At 49.8% G+C, this 19,810-nt stretch overlaps 8 protein-coding genes across 8 annotated transcripts; 4 read left to right on the top strand and 4 right to left on the bottom strand.

Moving 5' to 3' along the window:
- Window positions 1–201: 201 nt before the first annotated feature.
- Window positions 202–2,878, bottom strand: B0J16DRAFT_371216 (uncharacterized protein; the record flags this gene model as incomplete). The annotated part of the gene is made up of 2 exons (XM_046130394.1): window positions 202–2,207; window positions 2,255–2,878. 2 exons carry the CDS (start codon window positions 2,876–2,878, stop codon window positions 219–221), a joined length of 2,613 nt encoding a protein of 870 aa, XP_045985279.1. The 3' UTR covers window positions 202–218.
- A 609-nt stretch (window positions 2,879–3,487) lies between these two features.
- Window positions 3,488–7,586, top strand: B0J16DRAFT_339450 (mono-functional DNA-alkylating methyl methanesulfonate N-term-domain-containing protein). The gene is made up of 3 exons (XM_046127554.1): window positions 3,488–3,719; window positions 3,772–6,862; window positions 6,920–7,586. The coding sequence occupies exons 1-3, from the start codon at window positions 3,625–3,627 to the stop codon at window positions 7,217–7,219; spliced, it is 3,486 nt and encodes a 1,161-aa protein (XP_045985278.1). The 5' UTR covers window positions 3,488–3,624; the 3' UTR covers window positions 7,220–7,586.
- A 275-nt stretch (window positions 7,587–7,861) lies between these two features.
- Window positions 7,862–8,803, top strand: B0J16DRAFT_264370 (Rieske [2Fe-2S] iron-sulfur domain-containing protein; the record flags this gene model as incomplete). Its single annotated transcript, XM_046123353.1, has 4 exons — window positions 7,862–8,147; window positions 8,266–8,354; window positions 8,410–8,560; window positions 8,622–8,803. 4 exons carry the CDS (start codon window positions 7,862–7,864, stop codon window positions 8,801–8,803), a joined length of 708 nt encoding a protein of 235 aa, XP_045985277.1.
- Window positions 8,804–9,309: 506 nt separating this feature from the next.
- B0J16DRAFT_303121 (chaperonin Cpn60/TCP-1 family) lies at window positions 9,310–11,607 on the bottom strand. Its single transcript, XM_046124663.1, has 3 exons — window positions 11,317–11,607; window positions 11,118–11,203; window positions 9,310–11,063 (listed from the first exon to the last, which is right to left on the bottom strand). The coding sequence occupies exons 1-3, from the start codon at window positions 11,402–11,404 to the stop codon at window positions 9,540–9,542; spliced, it is 1,698 nt and encodes a 565-aa protein (XP_045985276.1). The 5' UTR covers window positions 11,405–11,607; the 3' UTR covers window positions 9,310–9,539.
- A 219-nt stretch (window positions 11,608–11,826) lies between these two features.
- B0J16DRAFT_113236 (uncharacterized protein) lies at window positions 11,827–13,908 on the top strand. Its single transcript, XM_046121486.1, has 2 exons — window positions 11,827–12,467; window positions 12,531–13,908. The coding sequence occupies exons 1-2, from the start codon at window positions 12,046–12,048 to the stop codon at window positions 13,768–13,770; spliced, it is 1,662 nt and encodes a 553-aa protein (XP_045985275.1). The 5' UTR covers window positions 11,827–12,045; the 3' UTR covers window positions 13,771–13,908.
- A 57-nt stretch (window positions 13,909–13,965) lies between these two features.
- B0J16DRAFT_339445 (uncharacterized protein) lies at window positions 13,966–15,291 on the bottom strand. Its single transcript, XM_046127553.1, has one exon. It carries the CDS (start codon window positions 15,193–15,195, stop codon window positions 14,047–14,049), a length of 1,149 nt encoding a protein of 382 aa, XP_045985274.1. The 5' UTR covers window positions 15,196–15,291; the 3' UTR covers window positions 13,966–14,046.
- A 554-nt stretch (window positions 15,292–15,845) lies between these two features.
- B0J16DRAFT_318994 (GINS complex protein-domain-containing protein) lies at window positions 15,846–16,659 on the top strand (the record flags this gene model as incomplete). Its single annotated transcript, XM_046125487.1, has 2 exons — window positions 15,846–15,959; window positions 16,015–16,659. 2 exons carry the CDS (start codon window positions 15,846–15,848, stop codon window positions 16,657–16,659), a joined length of 759 nt encoding a protein of 252 aa, XP_045985273.1.
- Window positions 16,660–16,997: 338 nt separating this feature from the next.
- On the bottom strand, window positions 16,998–19,523 carry B0J16DRAFT_113203 (uncharacterized protein). The gene has a single exon (XM_046121485.1). It carries the CDS (start codon window positions 19,458–19,460, stop codon window positions 17,277–17,279), a length of 2,184 nt encoding a protein of 727 aa, XP_045985272.1. The 5' UTR covers window positions 19,461–19,523; the 3' UTR covers window positions 16,998–17,276.
- Between the last annotated feature and the right edge of the window lie 287 nt (window positions 19,524–19,810).

The raw sequence follows: 19,810 nt of genomic DNA, 5'->3' as shown, positions 1-19,810 counted from the left end.
ATCGCTAAAAGTATAAGAGACGAAATAGTTTATTCGCCTTTTGGAAGTTTAGGCTACTTTATTTTGGTAACCCGAGCATAGACGTTCTTCTGTTACCCCTGGGACGGTAAGTCGTAACACATAGGATCGTAGATTGTGGTTGTAAGATAGCGTAGCCCTGTCTTTTGTATCTGACATCGTGCTATGTATTATCGATAGGTAGTACGATCGTTGACTACTTAAAACCACTCTTGGTCCAAGATTCTTGATACATTGCCCATTATTCTACTACCTCCCAAGATTTGGCCATATCTTGATACTCTCTCTTCCGCACTCATCTTTAGAAAATTTGTCAGTCCAAACTGCCCATACTCGGACCAAAGCAGTCTCGCTATAACTTGTGCTGCACAGATGTTGAGACCAGCGCGACGGAAGAACATGCTCCATTCACTATCTCGAAAATCAAGAAATTGCCCGAACTGGTTCGCAGCTGAGGAGTATCGAGACATGATAGACAATGCCCATCTGGCAAGTGTCTCCTCTGCTCCAGAGACCAGAAATGTTGATACACCTGTTTGAAGACCTGTGGTGAAGCAGACAAAATCGGCATAACCAGCCAGATCAGAAGCAGTTGGTGATCCAACGTACTCGCCCTGAGGATTTGTCTCAGACACCAAGATAAAGAGACATTCATATTTCTCGCTCACAAGCTTCACACGCTCGCGAAGAGCCGAGAGAGTGGTTGATCCGGGAAGGGGTTTCTGTTTGACTCTAAGTATGGTGGTCACGATGAGGCCGGCTGCAGGACATAGGGATATATCAGCCTCAAAAGCTAATGGAGAAACCACTTTATTTCTTTGAGTCGACCCCGGAGACCAAGAAACTTCATTGTACTGCGTGAAGTCTCGATCGACGAGTTCGACATGCGGCCAGGATCTCTCTATGAAAGATATAATGTTCCGGCTCAACTCCATAGAAACAATGTAACGACACTTCTGCGTAGGTGTGCTAAAGACTGGAGCTGGAGCCTCCTTTAGTTTTCCTTGCACTTCTTGCGTGACGCTGCTTGTGGTTGGAGCAGTGGCCTGAGAATTTGGTGTAAGCTGTGAAGTAGGCGGAGGGGTGTCCCTTCCTTTCTTCAACCTTTTCGGTTGCCGGAGCTGCAAGAAGTTGGATAACAAACTGCTTGCGCCAGTTGAGTTGTCATCAATCAACAACCGCTTCTTCCCTCTAGAATCAGCCCGAGGCTTCAAGGACTGGCGCTTTGCTCCAAGTAAATCATCAAGAGACGGCGTCTTCAAAGGCCCGGATGCTTTTTTGGCGGGTGCTGAAATAATGTGACTCTCTCCTCGAACTGGATGGGATATCACCGAACCATTTTCCAATTCAAGTTCAATATCTTCATCATGCAAAAGTTCCAGTATCATGGGTCTCGATCGCAAAGCAACATAATCTCCGCTGCATAGCTGGGGAGGCTGTAGGCTTAATAGCTCCTTACTGAGCGGGCCCAGATGCACCGCTGCTTCAGTCAATGAAACTCGTCCGCTTCTAGGAGGAATCGGAGTCCATTTGAGTGACGAGTTTAGGCAACTCAATCCTTCGTAACATGGAAGATGAAAGGCAGACGAAAGTGTCTGACCGAGCCAACTGAAGTGCTCTTTCGAGCTTGATAGATAGGCACTCCATTCAGGATTTGGTATATCAAAATCCAGTACCGGTATTGGTAAACGTAACAGAGTATCCGCCGGGTTCAGTCGCTCTTGTTCCAATGTTTGGTTCGCTTCATGGTGTTTGCTGTCTAAGAAAGTTTGAAATGCCTCTTCAAAGAATTCCCCTTGTTCAACTGTAGCTTGGAATGAAGCTTCGGGATCTATTGCATTTGGTGTTAGGGTGACAGTCATATGATCCGGCTTCGAGCTAGATCTAGGACTAGATGATAGCAATGGTAAGTCCAACTTGAGTTCCGATAGTTTGCTCGACTTCGTAGCGAGAAAAGCAGCCCTAGCGGTTGGGGGAGGATCAAACATGGACGACGGGCTAGCTGGGTTAGAGTCGACATGGCCATCCTCGATACCCAATAGCATTTTCTCTATATTCTCATTGATAGGGGTGCTTGGTTCCGAAGTTAGATCTATGATCGACACGCCGGGGTCAGGGACGTATGGTTCGTATGGTTCAGATATAGGAGACAGTGGAGGGGATACCGGTTTCAAGTATGTACTAGAATACTGAAAGAACGTTAATCAAGAGACTGTATGAGCTTAGAGACACTTACAGTGCCCAAAGAGAATATCTCTCGAAGCTGTGCCGATGTATAAGGCTTCGTGGTGAAGTCTTGATCATGCGTGGCAATGGTGTTTTGTGTAGGGTCTGGCATCTCATCGGCTTCTAGTTTACGAAGGGCAAGCGCCTGCCATCGTAACACAGTAGAAGGAAATTCGAGACCTTCATCGTTCTCAATATTGACTCTGGCCAACGGAAGCCATGTTGTAAGAATGTTACATGATTTTGCGCATTGTACGTCGTGCAGATATTGTTCAAGCTCTCCCTTTGTATCATACCCTAGATCAAGTGATTCGGATGGAAATCGTAATTGTTTTGTTTGCCCCAGAAATGGGAATACGGAGTAAGCTGAAACAGGAGGATCGACTGGGACTTGATAGTCTTCGTGCTTGGTGTAAGGTTCAAAGATAATCTCGGGACGAGGCAGCTGTGTTGCAATAAGACCTGACTGTTCGACCAAACCACCTGGTTGGGTTGGCACCGCAGTCCGTCGCAGTTGACGAATATGATCTTGAAATCGATATGGAGGGCCTCGATGGTCGCGGAAACAGTCTTCGTCCGGATCATAATCAATAGTAGTCCGGCTTCTAGTAGTCGATGTTGTAGCTGTACTCATGTTGAAGAGTCGAATATCTTGCCCTCAAGGCAAATGAAGAAATGCCGAAAAAGATCTGGTATCTCTCTACGCCCAAGTGTTGAACTCCAGCTGCAAGAGCAAGTCCAAATATTAGTACTCACCCCATTCTTCCCGATCCTGCGTCCTTCTCGAGCTCGTTTAACTACATGTTCCTTCCTAGTTGTCTTAGACATGGGATGGGCAAGTGCGAAAGAAACACAGCGGGTCGATTGCTTTTGTACATCCTTACTAGGTAGCTAGCACTTGTATTTTGTGCCTATGATACTTACGGGGTTTCTCATGTTCACATATCCATTCTTGAGGAACCTTCCCTTCTCCATCATAGGCACCTAGATAGATACTAAATGAGATTGATCACTTGCACTACATTGGAGCTGTCATGATAGCTGGGTTGGGACCCATTCCTTCCCGCTCGCCTACCTATTAGGACCCCACTACACCCATAATCCGTGCTAACTCCGGGGGCTAGTGACGCATCATAGGTACAAAGCTTTTGAGATAGCTCCCCGCCTCTTCGAGGCAGGTGCGTGTCAGTGTCAGAAGAATTGTCCCCTAAGGCTTAGGCTACAGAAATAAAATCGCCTAAAAGCTAGCCTAAGCCAGCATAAGGTAACCAAATTATTTCGTCTCTTAGGTATGCTCTCGTCAAACTACCTGCCTAGGTACTTCAAACGTCAACTTCTTTCCATCTCTCTCTTTTTCTCTCCTTCAAACACCTATCAGCCATGGCCTACGTTGCGCCTATCCACCGCGCGACAAGCGTTCGCCATGCGCTTCGAGCTAACGTTATTGACGCCGATATCGACGATTTGGTTGTAGCGTAAGAGCTCCTTCGATGACGCCTTGAGCAAATGCTGATTGACGTTTCACAGCAAAGCGAACCGACTCGAGATATGGCGCCTCACAGAAGAAGGGCTGGTATGCCAACAGACGAAGCTCATCTACGGCACAATATCGATGCTACAGCGATTGCGACCCAAAGGATCTGAGACCGACTTATTATTCATCGGAACCGAGAGGCTCCAGTACTTCACCCTGATATGGAACGACGCAACGAAGAAGTTGGAAACCATCGAGCAAGCAATCATTGATCAATCGGAGCCGTACATGCGCCAGTCCCAAAGTCAGAACAAATGTCTAGTGGATCCGACGGGTCGATTCCTAGCAATGCACCTTTGGGAAGGAGTGTTGAATGTCTTCAGGCTCCCTATACGCAAGGGCTCTACCAACAAATTGGAATTGCTTGAACAGGTCCGACTCACAGAGCTTTTCATGAAAGCAAGTACTTTCACTCACAGCCGGACCGGTCATCCAACCATTGCCTTCTTATACAAGACACAAATGGACCAAGAAGAAGCTCGGTTGGCCATATATAGGTTGACACATGACGACAAAGGAAACACAGTATCCAAGTTTGATCCTCATAAAGATAGAGAGTTCGACGTCGCCATCACCGACCCATACGCCTCAATGCTCATTCCTGTTCCCTTGGACGAAGAAAAGCGTTATCATGTACGAAATACGGAGGGTGGTAAGGCACATCTAGGTGGTATTCTCGTCGTTGGAGAGACCCTCCTGATCTATTACGACGGCCTAACGCATAGGAGCGTCTCGTCAGCATTGAGGGATCCAAGAATATTCGTAGCCTGGGCAGAATATGATGGTACTCACTATCTGCTGGCCGACGATTATGGACGACTCGACTTGTTGACTATTCAGACGAACTTAGAATCTACCGGCGTTGTAGTGACAGGCATGACCCTCGAACCATTTACAACCGGAAGTTCGCCTCTCATTACTTCAAGGGCGTCTAGCCTGGTCTACCTCGGTGATGGTACCCTTTTTGTTGCTTCTCACCACGGCGATTCTCAGCACTACCAAATCGATATCGAGACTCGAGCGGCTACGTTGATGCAGTCTTTCTCAAACAACGCACCGATCCTAGACTTTTCTATCATGGACATGGGTAATCGCGAAGGTGATACTCAGGCCGGCAATGTCTTCTCTTCTGGGCAGTCAAGAATCGTGGCAGGCTGCGGTGCATACCGCGACGGGACTCTACGGAGCATTCGAAGTGGTGTTGGTCTTGAAGACAGAGGTGTTCTTGATGAATTAGAAGGAACCAGAGGCCTATTCACTCTTCGATCTTATGGCGCTGACTCAGTCGATACGTTGGTTGTATCGTCTATCACCGAGACAAGAGTTCTCAGCTTCGACTCGGAAGGGGGTATCGAAGAGATTTACTCTTTCGAAGGCATGTCCTTGGATTGTGAGACGTTGCTAGCGTCTAATCTTCCCAATGGACAACTACTTCAAATCACACCCAACTCAGTCGTTTTACTCGACCCTGAAGGCGGCACAACAGTCAGCAAGTGGGACGTCCCAAGCGGCAAAACGATCACAAGAGCATCAGCAAATGGCAAATGGGCCCTACTGTCAGTTGACGGAACTTCCCTCGTTTCATTGAATTTGCTACAGAACCTGGCTGTTAATGCCCAACAAGTTCAAAGCGACTCTGATTCGCCGGCTGATCAGATATCATGCATTCATGCCGCCCGAGATCCACCAGATCTTGGTGTAGTTGGTTGGTGGTCATCCGGTCAGATATCACTGATTGATATGGCTTCACTAAAGCCGCTGCATGGAGAGTCTATGAGGCAAACTGAAGATAGTGCTACCGTCCCGCGAGATGTCGCACTTGTTCAGTTACACCCCCCTGATGTGTCTGGGCCAACACTCCTAGTTGCGATGGAGGATGGCAACGTTGTGACTTTCAACGTCTCTACCAGAGGGTTTTCTGTTTCTGGTCGCAAAAGCGTGACTTTGGGTAGCAACCCGGCTCGCCTACACATACTCCCCCAAGAAGATGGCACGTCAAATGTTTTTGTCACTACCGAGCATGCAAGTCTTATCTATAGCTCTGATGGTCGCATCATATTCTCAGCTACAACCGCCGATGATGCCACATTTGTTGCACCTTTCAACTCTCATGCTTTCCCTGACTCCGTTGTTCTGTCGACAGATCAGCACATCCGAATCTGCCATGTCGATCGGGAACGCCTCACCCACGTCAAGGCACTTCCTGTCAACGAAACTGTCAGACGGGTGGCATACTCTCCAGGACTTAAAGCTTTTGGTGTGGGCGCCATTAAAAGGGAATTGGTCAACAACGAGGAGGTTGTTACAAGTTCATTTAGACTTGTTGACGAAATAGTCTTCAAGGAGCTTGGATCGCCCTTCCCGTTGAAGAATTCTAGCAGTCTTGAACTTGTGGAGTGTGTCATTCGAGCTGAGCTTCCTGACGTTGGTGGAAACCCAACTGAGAGGTTTATCGTCGGCACGAGTTTTATCAATGATGGTGTAGTAGAAGACTCAAATGACACTCTTGGTCGTATTCTGGTTCTTGGTGTTGACGCGAACCGTCAAGTTTACCAGATCGTCTCTCACAACCTCAAAGGTCCTTGCCGCTGCTTAGGAATGATCGAAGACAATATTGTGGCCGGACTCTCCAAGACGGTTGTGGTGTATAATTTCACCCAGGAAACAAGCAGCTCCGGTTCACTACAGAAGCTTGCTGCTTATCGCCCATCTGCGATCCCCATTGATCTCGACGTATCAGGCAACATGATCGGTGTAGGTGATCTAATGCAGTCACTATCTTTGATTGAATTTGTTCCAGCGCAAGATGGCAACAAAGCGAAACTGGAGGAGCGGGCACGACACTACGAGTCCATTTGGACCACTGCGGTATGTCATATCGAGGGCGAGAGGTGGCTAGAGGCCGATTCTCAGGGCAATCTGGTTGTTCTTCAGCAAAATGTGGATGCCCCGACAGAACAAGACCGCAGCCGCTTGCAGATTACCAGTGAAATAGGCATTGGGGAACAAATCAACCGTATCCGAAAGCTCAATGTTCCAGCAGCGGATAACAGTATAGTACATCCGCGAGCATTTCTCGCCACGGTAAGTAATCTTTTCTCTTCTGTATGCACAGAATTAATTCTAACTAACACCCACCAGGTGGAAGGCTCATTGTATCTTTATGGTGATATTGCGCCTCAATATCAGGATCTCCTAATGACGTTCCAGTCCAGGATGGAAGAGTACATTCATGTACCAGGAAACGTCGAATTTAAGCTATGGCGTTCCTTCCGCAATGACAACAGGGAGAGTGAAGGCCCTTTCCGATTCATAGACGGAGAGATGATTGAGAGGTTCCTAGATATGGACGAAGGGAAGCAGGAGCTGGTTTGTGAAGGGCTCGGGCCCAGCGTCGAAGATATGCGCAACCTGATTGAGGAGTTGAGAAGAATGCATTAGTTAGACTAGGTGGGCAACAGAGGTAATATCCTCTAAGGCTTAGAAAATTAAAATAAATGTAACCTAGGTGGCAGCCTAAACTCGCATAAGGTGACTAGAATATTTTATCTCTTATGCTCTGGATTAGTTTGTTGCTTCTCAAGTTTTGATGATTCAACGGCACCCTGGCCTTCTGGGCATAGTCTACACAAGTTAGACGTAAAGGACGAACGGGTCAAAGATAATTGGTCAGAAGTCTTAAGTCATATAGATATTGAAAAGACGACCATTGACCTATGTATGGTGCAAATAACGACTCAGAAACATATAAAAGAACTCAGCGAGTGACCGCTATGTATAATTGAAAATAGTATTCCGTCAGAATGACTGATAATTACATTTACAGCACTTATAAATCTGGAAGCTGTCAAGGCGAAAAAGGATCCCATATACCCGGGATAGATCGGAAGCCCCACCCGAAAGTGACCGAACCAATCACGAGTCTTCAATTTCCGAGCTCAAGTCGAATTGTCAGCCTGAGGCCACATTTTGGAGCCAAAACTTTCGGCAAAGCATCATCAGCCGATCACTATCAAGGAAAAGACCTCAAACCTTCCCTTCGACGACCTCACCTCGCAACGCCACACCCCACGATCCCTCACGATGGCGACCCTCGCGACCGCTTCTCGCCTCTGCCTGCGCGCGGCTGCTAAGCCCGTCGCTCCCGCCGTCCGCGCCCTCAGCACCACCGCCGTTCGCCCCGACAGCGCGTCCGCCTCTGGATACTCCAGCCCCTTCAAGTTCCAAGGACAGTCCAAGGGTGCCCAGATTCCCGACTTCGGAAAGTACGTCTCTACCGGCGGCGAGGGCAAGAACAAGCTCTACTCGTACTTCATGGTTGGCGCCCTCGGTGCCGTCAGTGCTGCTGGTGCCAAGAGCACTGTTCAGGGTGGGTTGAAATCCGATTCAAGACTCGGTGTCTTGCCATTGGGTTGCAATTGGTGTTGCATCTTGCCGGCATGATATCGGGGTTGGTCAATTGATGGTTACTGACGATGGATTGACAGAGTTCCTGGTCAACATGTCTGCTTCTGCCGACGTTCTGGCCATGGCCAAGGTTGAGGTTGACCTTGCCTCTATCCCCGAGGGCAAGAACGTGAGTTGGGATATAATCTAGCACACCAGGACGACATTGCTGAACGGTTCTTCAGGTTATCATCAAGTGGCGAGGCAAGCCCGTCTTCATCCGACACCGAACCCAGGACGAGATCGACCAGGCCAACAAGGTCAACATTTCTTCTCTCCGAGACCCCGAGGAGGACAGCGCCCGTGCCAGACAGCCTGAGTGGCTCGTCATGTTGGGTACGTGAACTCGACGATATTGAAACGGCATTTCGAAATTAATATACTAACCACCCCTCAGGTGTCTGCACCCACTTGGGTTGTGTCCCCATTGGTGAGGCCGGTGACTACGGCGGTTGGTTCTGCCCTTGCCACGGTTCTCACTACGATATCTCCGGCCGAATAAGAAAGGGACCCGCCCCTCTCAACCTCGAGATCCCCGAGTACGATTTCCCCGAGGAGGGCAAGCTTGTCATCGGTTAAGCGGACGATGTAAGAGTATATCTTTTATAACGGAGAAACGAGGAGGGAGAATGGGAGCGCATTAGACTGGCGGGCGGACGAAGGACCACAACACATACGCATGCCCATACCGAGGCCCCTGGGTGGGCTCAAGTTTGCTATTTTCTTAGACGTGGCCTTCTTTGTCCATTTGTATAAAAATAAAACGTCCTAGGAAAAATTTCAGTCGACAGGCTCAAAGAGAGGGTTGAGGGGTAGAGCAGGAGAGTGCAAGATGCGTGCTCGCGTGCGAGACGGTGTACTAATTGAATTTCATTGCGTTCAAACCAGGCAGCTCAGTATTATGTGAACCATGAGAACACCATAATCCGACATCGGGCATCTAGAATACCACGATATCCATCCTTATGGCACTGGATGGGACTTCAACGGCATCAAAGGAAGACTTGCAGATGATGTAAAGTTTTACCATCATAAATGACCAACATCGCCTAATTACGAGATATTGGCAAGGCATGATTTTATATGACCACAGTGACAAATTGCATGAGTATTGTAAATGTTCATAATCTACAGTATTTACTGGTATACCCTAACCCATCCACTGGGATATCCTATAGTGATACTTTTCTATGCACTCCAAAATCTTGTACTCATATCTTCACCACACAATCCTCAAAAATACATTCAATCATGAACGGACATAACAAGCTTTTGATTCTATACCTGATCCAGTCCGAGCTCATTAGTCTTTGTCTTAGTGACCATGTCCATCGTCCTCCCTTTGCTCAGGATCCAACTTGATCAGGGTATCAATACGCATGATGCTGATACAGGCCTCAACGGCACTCTTCAGCTGTCGGACCTTGCTAATGCTGGGCTCCAACACACCGATCTTGATCTCGTCAACAACCTTGCCCTTGGCGAGATCCAGACCGTAGTTCTTGTAGCCCTTCTTTCGTGCAATGGTCTTCTCGTCCTCACTGCCATCACCCTCCTGGATGCGCTGTGACAGGGCGTGCCTTGATCGGAGCTGAGCGGTAAGCTCTGCGGCGTCCTTGGCGGCGTTGACAGCCAGAGTCTTGGGAATAACGAGCAGAGACTGGGCGAACTCTCCGATAGCAAGCTGCTCTCGGGAGCCAACGGTACCGGCAAACTCCTCAAGGTAGATGTGCAGAGCTGTCTCAACAGCACCACCACCGGGGACAATGCTGCCACTCTCAAGAGTTCGCTTCACAGCGCACAAAGAGTCGTGGACAGATCGCTCCATCTCATCGAGGGTGTAGTCGTTGGGGCCACGGAGAATGCAAGATGCGGAAGAGTGGGCCTTAGTACCCTTGACCAAGATGCACTCATCGTCAGAAATGCGCTCTTGAACAACCTCCTCGGCGTATCCAAGGTATGAGGGGTCGAACTTCTCATCACCGTTAAGGTCAGAGAGTGTGCTCAGCATGGTAGCGCCGGTAGCTCGTGCAATTCGTCGGAGATCCTCCTTCTTACATCTTCGAACACCCATAGCACCCTTCTCAACAAAGGTCTTAAGAACCAGGTCGTCAATACCCTTTGTTGTAAGAATAACGTTGGCACCGGCCTTGAGAATCATCTCAACTCGGTCAAGGACCATGCCTGCCTCACGAGCTCGGATCTGCTCAAGTTGTTGAGGGTCGTCAACGGTAATCTGAACACCAAGCTTCATGCGCTCCTTCTGCAGGTTCATGTCCAGAACAGCAATCTTGGCGTCCTGGATTCGTGTGGGCATAGCCTGCGAGGCAACAGTGCAGTTCAAAGCGTAACCCTTAACGAGGACGGACTCGAGAGTGCTCTTGCCGTGGGCCTTGAGGATGTTGACAGCCTTGACGGGGTACTTGGTCTCGTTTCGGTTGTTGGTAGACTTGACAGCCTGCATAGCATCGACAACCATGTCGGCAAAGAACTCTGAGTCGGCTCCAATGATCTTGCTGGACATAGATGTCTTGGCAATGTTCAGGAGGGATTCGCGGCCGAGGTCCTCAACCTTAATGCTAACATTCTCGTTCAAGTACTTGATAGCCTCTCGCAGGGCAAGTCTGTATCCAGTAATGATAGTGGTAGGGTGTATCCGGTTCTTCATAAGCTCGTTTCCGCGTCGTAGCAGTTCGGCAGCGATCAGAACGACAGAGGTGGTACCGTCACCGACCTCCTTGTCTTGTTGTTGCGCAAGGTCAACGAGAATCTTGCCGGCGGGGTGCTCGACATCGAGGAGGCTGAGAATTGTAGCACCGTCGTTGGTAACAGTAACATCCTAAAGTGAAATGTGAGATACGGTCGAGCGCGGGACGAAGGCTAGGTTGCATACACCGATGTCGTCCACCATCATCTTGTCAAGACCGCTAGGGCCGAAAGAACTCTTAACAACATTGGCAATAGCCTGTGTAGCAAGAACTTTTAACTTGTTAGCATATGTAATCCTAATATGAATTGCCATCATCAACCATGCCCATGCCTCCCCCACTTCCCCCTAACATGTAGCAAAAGGCGGGACAAGATAGACATACCGTTCTGGTCTCTAATATCGGATCCGGAGATCTTCTGGCCACCCAAGAAAAGGGTGCCGTTTCGAGGCTGCTCAAACATGGAAGCCATGACTGCAGCTGTTATTAACGTCGACGTGGAAAAGTAGAAGCGTCAACGTGGGCGTAGAGATGGAGTCAGGAAATTCTACCAGCAGGCTACCGTAGAAGCTGTGAAGCTCCATTGTGCCCCTCGACTGGACTTTTTTGTCGGAGGCTTTCGTTGTTCCGGCGCCGACTGGAAGGTGCGCTACCGCTCCTCGTCTGGTCGGTGCCATCTCAATTGTGCTGTGCGTTACAGGCCGGATGCCCACCCGTAGCTGGAGGTCAGGGCATTTGACAGAAGGCGCACGGACCCCAAGAACCCCAAAACTCCCCCCTGTCGCGTTATCGGCCTCCCTGCAGCTGAGCGGTCACATTAACCATTGGCTGGTAGGGCATTGGGCCTGAATTTTGGGCTAGATTTCTAGCGGTGCCGTGCCCCTCCTTCCCGCTTGACTCTCCCTCGACTGCGGGGCACAAGTCACGACCGACGTTTACTTCGACTCACACCCCGAATCTTCTCCTTCTTCCCCCCTCAAGGATCACGTCGCTCTTCTGCTTCTCGAATTCTTTATAGGCGCGCAAGCCACTGTTCGGTTGCCTTGAAGCTCCAGTCTTCTTTTATTTCTTTCTATTAACGACTTCCAATTAACGCTCGACACCTACACCAAAATGGAGGGCGCCGCCGAACAGTCCAAGAGCGCCTTGAAGAAGGCCGAGAAGCAGGCTCGTCATGCTGCTGATAAGGCTGCCAAGGCTGCTAAGCAGACCAACCTTCCCGTCGTCGGTGGAAAGAAGGCAGACGAGATCATTGGTATCACTGTGTCCAAGACCGAGAACTTCCCACAATGGTACCAGGAGGTCGTCCTCAAGGCCGAGATGGTCGAGTACTACACCGAGATCTCTGGTTTCTTTGTTCTCCGTCCCCTTTCCATGCACATTTGGAATGAGATCCGAAAGTGGTTCCAGGGTCACATTGAGGAGATGGGCGTCGACGAGACTAACTTCCCCATGTTCCTGTCCTCCAAGTCACTGGAGAAGGAGAAGGACCACGTTGAAGGTTTTGCCCCCGAGCTTGCTTGGGTTACCAAGGCGTAAGCATTTCTATACAAAAGTTGTCCCACCTTTGGAGCTATGGCTAATTGATAACTTCCTAGTGGTGACAAGGACCTCGAAGTCCCTGTTGCTGTCCGTCCCACCTCCGAGGCCGTCATGTACCCCTACTACTCCAAGTGGATTCGCAGCCACCGAGACCTTCCCCTTCGCCTTAACCAGTGGAACTCAGTCGTCCGATGGGAGGCCAAGCAGACAACTCCTTTCCTCCGAACCCGAGAGTTCCTCTGGCAGGAGGGTCACACCGCTCACTTGACCGAGGAGCTTGCTGGTGCTGAGGTGTTGGAGATCCTTGAGCTTTACGCTGGTGTTTACGAGAAGCTTCTTGCTGTCCCCGTGGTCCGAGGTCGCAAGACTGAGAACGAGAAGTTTGCTGGTGGTTACTACACCACCACTGTTGAGGGTTACATTCCTTCCAACGGCCGTGGTATCCAGGGTGCTACCTCTCACGCCCTCGGCCAGAACTTCAGTAAGATGTTTGACATCACTGTCGAGGATCCCCAGAAGCAGGGCTCTCACATCCATGTCTGGCAAAACTCATGGGGTCTTTCTACCCGTGTCATTGGTGTCATGGTCATGATCCACGGTGACGACAAGGGTTTGGTCCTCCCTCCCCGAGTTGCCAAGACTCAGGTCGTCATTGTCCCCGTTGGTATCAACAAGAAGACTACCCCTGAGGACAAGAAGAAGCACGAGGATCAGGTCGACGAAATCCGAGCTACTCTTAAGAAGGCTGGCATCCGTGTCACAGCTGATTGGCGAGAGGGTTACACTCCTGCCTGGAAGTTCAACGACTGGGAGCTGAAGGGTGTTCCCCTGCGTATCGAGTTCGGTCCCAAGGACGCCGCCAAGGGTGTTATCAGCACCGCCCGACGAGACACTGGTGAGAAGGGAGAGATCGCCATCACCGATGTCGCCACCAAGGTCCCCGAGCTCCTCGAGACTATCCAGAGTGATATGTACAACAAGGCTGAGAAGTCTTTCCGAGAGCACCGTCTCCAGATCACCAAGTGGGAGGATGTTCTCCCCGCTCTGGACGACAAGAACGTCGTGCTCATTCCCTTCTGTGGTGCCCCTAAGTGCGAGGACCGCATCAAGGAGCTCACCACTCGCGAGGACCAGCCTGATGTCCCCGACAACGAGAAGCTTCCTACCATGGGAATGAAGAGTCTGTGTGTTCCCTTCGAGCAGCCCGAGGGTATTGTCGCTGGTGAGACCAAGTGTCTTAACCCCGAGTGTGAGGGCAAGGCCGACAAGTGGACCATGTTCGGACGAAGCTACTAAAGGAGTTGAATGTATTTTCTAAGTCAGGGAGCGGGAAGGCGTTGACCTGGCATGCTTATGATACACCAGTGCGATTGTTTACGGCTTCATATGAATGTGATTATATCATGGAAATGGAAATGGGAAGGGGCCGGTCACGGAAATTGTAAAAGGTAGAAAAAGACGATAGATCGTAGAGATTATATTCAAAGGGATCTCCTTGGTCTAATTTCGGTTTCTTTAAAAGTTTTCTGTGCTGATCATGTTTTCTGTCTATGAAGTCTGTTAGAAATTTATCTAACACCAAGCAAATCGCTCGTTCACAATCCATTCGACCTCTTGGTTGGGGCTCTTTCCGAACCAGTTCATACTGGCGAGGTTATTGTTTTCTCGGACAACGAATTTGGCTCCCAACGACTCAATGCCTTCGGTAACTCTCTTGATACGCTCCTCGGGGTTCCAGAGTTCTACTTTAGAGCACAGCCACTCCTTAGTCTCTTTCTGGACAAAACCGGCAATAGCTTCAATGCCCTTAGCTAGGGTCTCATCTGAAATGCTCTCATCTTCGATTGCCAATCGAAGAATACGGACAACATTCTTCTCGGGCTCGTCAAGTCCACCATAGAAACTGCAAGTCCAGATAGCCCAGATTCTTGAGTTGGGAGCTCCAGGCGGGGTGTACAAGGCACCTCGAATAGAAGGAGTGCGAGAGAAGATACGGTTGCACATGAAATCCACGCGGTTCAAGTGCCACTTAATAGTGTTGATGTCAGGAATAACCGCGGCACTGGCGGGAGCAGTCGATGAAGCAACCTTATTACGGACAATCTCCTCGTCTCTAGCTGCGAGTTCGGGGATGTCGTCCATAGTGAGGGGCTTGACAGCTGGGTCGGCTGGGGGTACGGCGTCCTTGACAGGAAATTCTAGGTAGGTGCTTCTGAAAGCCTTCCATCCAATAGCTCCGTAGAAGTCGGGGCCGACATCTGACCATAAAACTGAGAAATCGGCATCTCCTTCGTTCTTCTGTTGTCTGCTTCGAAGCTCTTCCGCAAGGAGGGACATCATCTTCCTGGCATATCCCCTCTTTCGATACTCGGGGAACGTGAAGACACTGGCTACGCCATGCGCAGTACCATCTCTTGCTCCGGATTTATTCTCACGATCAGCGACAAGAGCTCTCTTCTTGTAAGTCTCGCAAGATGAGAGAATAGGTCTTTCGTCAGGCTTCAGACTTCCATCTGTTAACATCCAGCTTGTCAATCCACCATCTTGAGCAAGGGATGTCTTCATGTTATCATATTCTCGGGCGATATAATCCTCCAGTTTGAGGGCTGCTCCCCATTGAGGATGAGTGCCCTTCCATATGCGCTCTCGTTCCGAGGCAGTGGGGTTGGTGAGGATGAGAGATGGGGAGGTAACAGAAGGGAGGTTGTCCTGGGATGCCATGATGAAATGTAACTCTGCTGCAGTAATTCGGGTCTCTTTGTACTGTGGTCTTCAGGGTTGTATTGTTGGAGAAAGGAGAAATACCCAATGTTTGAGCTAATAACTTATACTTCATGGTTTACATGATGATCACGCCCTTCAATGATAGTCCCCCACGTTGGTGGGCCGGGAGCTACCCTGAACAGGCTGAACTGGTTCGCCGAATGAGTCTTACCGATTGCCAAGCTGTCCCAGTCGATCCATACATGTTATAGATATTCAAGCAAGCATCACTATTACTAAATAGGATATACTTGTTTTTTGTTGCCTTGCTTCGTACTAGGTCTGGGTCTCCATCGGACTTAGTACACGGCAGTTGCATTGAAGTTGATGTACATATACGCACCAACTTTGAGTAATGGCACAGCTGGAACTGTAGCAATTGGGTTTTATTTATATATTAGCCAGAGGAAGAATGTAAATAATTGGAATAACAGAATGTTGACCAGTATGGCATCTTTCAATTGAATTCATGGAGAGCTCTTGAGTGGTGGGGTTGGCACTAACATCCGATCCATGCTGTAGCTCTAGCAATGAGGGGCACTGAATCAGTATGAAAACCTCCAATTTATATCTTACAACTAGGGAACCAAGATCCAAACCACAAAGACATGGCTCTACCACTACCCTCGGGGATGACCCCATCTGAGGTCTCCTTTTTATGTGAAATGGAGCTTGTTACTGTAGTTCCTCGTCAACGGCTTGAAAGTATCGAGCTTCTAACGGTGAGCGCGTCCTCCTTGTCGCGTCCAACAAGCTCGACGCTGACCTGTTACACAGGGCACAACTCCAACACTCCGACCACCGTACCGAAGTAACTTGCCGCTATGGCTTGCGATTCTTTTAAAGAAACAACGGCGTGCCAATATTGTTCCTCCTCCATGGCTTCACCCCGACTCGTTACGCGATATCGTCCACCACGAAACACAGATCGATCGTACAGGCTGGGCACCACCGCCTCCACCACCCGTACGAGCAGACAGCAGAGGCAATGCGCGGAGATTGAATCCCTTTATGGATGAAGAGGTTGTTCTTTCGCCGCCGTTTCTTCCATCTTGTACATCCGATGCGCCTTCAGGAGCACTGCCTTACCACTGGTTCGAGGTCTCCGAAATGCTTCTCGCACATGCCGCAGACGACATTACATCCTCATCAGAAGTGCGGTCCCTACTACGAGACTTACAAGAAGTGAGAGCTGCCAAGATGCGATCCAGTACGGCTCAGCTCGAGGGCGGAGTCGACGGTGTTATGAGTTTACGAGGAGTTGGAGCTATGGAGCTTGCAGAGAGCAGAGGATTCGTTATTGGTGTAGTCGAAGGTGTTAGGAAACTTGGCGCAAGCACGGAAACAACAAGAAGAGAAGAGGAGGAGGAAGGTGGCGGTCAAGAGTCGGATGATCAAAGTGATGAGGATATGGGACTATGAGCGCCTCTCCAATGGAGGTCATGAGCAAATTTCAGATTACGAGATTACGAAAAGGAGTGAAGCATATATGGCGCAATTCGAAGAAACGACGTGTAAGTCGGACATTTTTCTCTACCATTTCTATAAACACTGTCTAACAATTGCCAAAAGAAAATCTATCGCCAAACTCCATGAATCGCCAAAACAATTAAGCAGCTTCTTCTGCCTCACCAGCCATCTTTGCCTTCATGAGATCCAGCTTATACTTGGCCATGCGCGTAGGATGGACTCGAATACTGTTGCCAACAGGATGATCCAACTGCGGTGCCTGAAAGTAGCACGGTTCTGCCTCCGGCTCGAAATATTTCTTAAAGTCAGGATGCGTTTCAAGCCCCGCCTCTCTCATTGATGTCAATGGGTCTGTAGCTGCTTCATCCAGAATCTCCTGACACTTGAAGTACAGAGCCCAGTCTTCATGCCACTGGGAGTGGCATTGGTGGCATGGCCTTCCGGGATTGTGTTTACAAGGATGCACCTTTGGGCAGTCATAACCACAGGTGTGGAACTGCTCGTACCAAGAAATGTGTAGACGGGGCCTGAGAGCAGAGCCGTAAAGACCGGGCATTTCCCTAGAAGAGTTAGTGGAAGTTATTCAAAGCGGTTGGATACTTGACGTACGGGTCAATGGTGGGCTTGATCAATGGGCTGAGACTGCCCGAGGACGACCTCCTGGATTGCAACAAACCCAACTTCCTTGCCCAATCATCATTGGAATCGTCGTCACCGGAATTGTGAGACTTGGAAGACGAATATGAAGAGTCATGGGGTCCAGTACTTTGAGTTGCTTTCTTATAAGGGCTTGGGGTTGCCGATTCCGACATCTGACGCTTTGCAGGGGGAGCAGCACCATCATCCTCATCATCGCTATCTCTGCGTCTCTTGACAGAACCATTTGAGCAGTTATGGGGGACGTTCAGCGATGTGTCGGCAGTCCGGTCCATCTCATCGTCATCCTCTTCACTCCGAGGGGAAGCGGAACTTGTTGAGGCAGATGAATTGTCGTCAGGACCGTCGTCATCGCCAGGACCATCATCGTCGTCCGGGTCGTCATCATCGTCTGGGCCGTCGTCGTCCGGATCGCTCTCCATCAAAACGACAGAAGCATTCACCGACGGAGATTGAGATGTTAAACCCATGGGAGCAATCGGTGCAATTGGACTTTGGATAAAGAGCGAAGTACCATCTGGAGGTACACTGTGTCCTGCCGGAGGACGGGAAATCAAGTGAGCGTTGATGGGTGTGAAGGTTGAACCTCTCCTATAGGGATCGGGAATGGAATTCGGAGAGCTGCCGTTCGAAGTAGGGAAATCTCGGGGTTCATCTGCGAGGGCATCATGACCACGGGCGCCTCCCTGGATGGCTGAACCGTCAAGGTCAAAACCATTAGAGTCAGATGGACCAGGTCTGTCTTCTTCGTCAATCTCTTCGTCAATCTCTTCTTCAATCTCTATTTCAATAGTACTGAGAGAATCAGGGGACCCTTCCCGCTCCTCGAAGTCAAAGGAAATGATCATGCCGTCGTCATTAGGGGGTTGACCGGAAGCGTCTGAACCAGGAGAACCAGGAGAACCAGGAGAACCAGGAGAACCAGGAGAACCAGGAGAGCCAAGACGACTGGGAGGTTCAGGAGAGCCAGCGGTCTCTTCCCGCTCCTCGAAATCAAAGGAAATGTTCATGCCGCCGTCATTAGGGGATTGTCCAGAAGCGTCTGAACCAGGAGAACCAAAATGACTAGGAGTTTCAGGAGTCCCAGGGAGATCTGATAGATCGGAGTCCTCCTCCTCTTCCACAACACGGTTACGGCTGATCCTTGCAGGAATTTTGATTTTGGGCCTTGCAGGAATATCTTCCATGTCGTCTGATGAATCGCTGTCTGTGACATTTGTATCTTGGTTTGGATCATCACCAGCTGACGTACCTTGAGCATCGCCTTCGTTGTTGGCTACGGCCGGTCTCGCTGGACGCTGCCCACTATAGCCAAACCAGATACCACGGCTTCCTGGTGGTATCGGCCTATCAACTGTTGGCCAATCGTGATCTGGCGATGCCGGAGCCTCTGCAACTAACTCAGGCACCGAGATAGGCACAGATCCAGGCACATACGCAGGCGCCGACGCAGGCACCGGCGAAGGGGTTCGCGAAGGTGTTCGGATAGCGACCTTCTGCGCCCTCCTTCTCTTGTCATTTGCCTTCTTCGACGCCGAATTCCGACCACGGCCTAGCCTCTCGAGGACGTCGTCAAATGGAAGAGGAGCGGGATCTGCGCTGAGGGGATCCCGGGCCTCTCCACGATCGTCGAGGCCTTTCATCAGAGGAGGGGCGTTGTTGAGCTTTGAGCGGGCACGGGTTTGGCGCAGAGGCCCTTCAGGGACAGGTCTGGGTCTGCGGGTGGCAGAGGCGACGGGCTCATTTGGCTGAGGAGCAGGAGCAGGAGCAGGGGCAGGATCTGCAATAGGGGGATCTTGAGCCTGTCCTTGACTGTCAAGACCTTGCATTAGAGGAGTGTTGTTGACTTTTGAGCTGGCACGGGTTTGGCGCGCAGGCTTTGAGGGAGCAGGAGCAGGAGCAGGATCTTGGGCAGTATTGTTGGCCTTTGATCTGGCACGGGTTTGACGCGCAGGCTTTGAGGGAGCAGGATCTTGGGCCTGTCCTTGACTGTCAAGACCTTGCATCAGAGGAGTGTTGTTGGCCCTTGAGCTGGCACGGGTCTGGCGCGCAGGCTTAGAGGCATTGGGGGTAGGCTTAGATTTGCGAGGTGCCATATTGTTGATTGTTGTGAATAGTTAGTTGTGAGAATAGATCGAGAGAATAGATCGATTATGCTGTAAATGCTGTAAATGCTTACTTGCTATGGTTATGAATTATCTGAATCCATGAATCTGAAAGGTTGTGTCTTTCATTATATAGATTCTATCAAGTAGTTGAGCCATGGTGTTCTGAGTCTGCTTCTGAACAACGACAGAGTGTTGTTCTGTTTAACAAAGATTACTTGTTGCACTTTCTGTCACTATGTATATAACAGACAAAGCATTTCCTGAAAGCAAGAATGTTCTCATCTTCAAAGAATTGTGATATGTTCATAAGAACAACTATTCTATAACAAAGGCTGTTC

The sequence above is a fragment of the Fusarium flagelliforme genome, assembly GCF_020744385.1.
Source record: "Fusarium flagelliforme strain FIESC 12 MPI-CAGE-AA-0113 chromosome Unknown B0J16scaffold_3, whole genome shotgun sequence".
Lineage (NCBI taxonomy): Eukaryota > Fungi > Ascomycota > Sordariomycetes > Hypocreales > Nectriaceae > Fusarium > Fusarium flagelliforme.
Note: the sequence above shows the minus strand (reverse complement) of the source record. Positions and strands in the feature narration are given on the sequence as shown.

Coding starts and splice junctions, on each gene's coding strand:
- B0J16DRAFT_113203 (XM_046121485.1), bottom strand. CDS start 19,460: ATGGCACCTCGCAAATCTAAGCCTACCCCCAATGCCTCTAAGCCTGCG.
- B0J16DRAFT_339445 (XM_046127553.1), bottom strand. CDS start 15,195: ATGGCATCCCAGGACAACCTCCCTTCTGTTACCTCCCCATCTCTCATC.
- B0J16DRAFT_339450 (XM_046127554.1), top strand. CDS start 3,625: ATGGCCTACGTTGCGCCTATCCACCGCGCGACAAGCGTTCGCCATGCG. Junction 3,720..3,771: donor ATCGACGATTTGGTTGTAGC/GTAAGAGCTCCT, acceptor GACGTTTCACAG/CAAAGCGAACCGACTCGAGA. Junction 6,863..6,919: donor CGCGAGCATTTCTCGCCACG/GTAAGTAATCTT, acceptor AACACCCACCAG/GTGGAAGGCTCATTGTATCT.
- B0J16DRAFT_113236 (XM_046121486.1), top strand. CDS start 12,046: ATGGAGGGCGCCGCCGAACAGTCCAAGAGCGCCTTGAAGAAGGCCGAG. Junction 12,468..12,530: donor CTTGCTTGGGTTACCAAGGC/GTAAGCATTTCT, acceptor ATAACTTCCTAG/TGGTGACAAGGACCTCGAAG.
- B0J16DRAFT_303121 (XM_046124663.1), bottom strand. CDS start 11,404: ATGGCTTCCATGTTTGAGCAGCCTCGAAACGGCACCCTTTTCTTGGGT. Junction 11,204..11,316: donor CGATATTAGAGACCAGAACG/GTATGTCTATCT, acceptor ACAAGTTAAAAG/TTCTTGCTACACAGGCTATT. Junction 11,064..11,117: donor TGATGGTGGACGACATCGGT/GTATGCAACCTA, acceptor ATTTCACTTTAG/GATGTTACTGTTACCAACGA.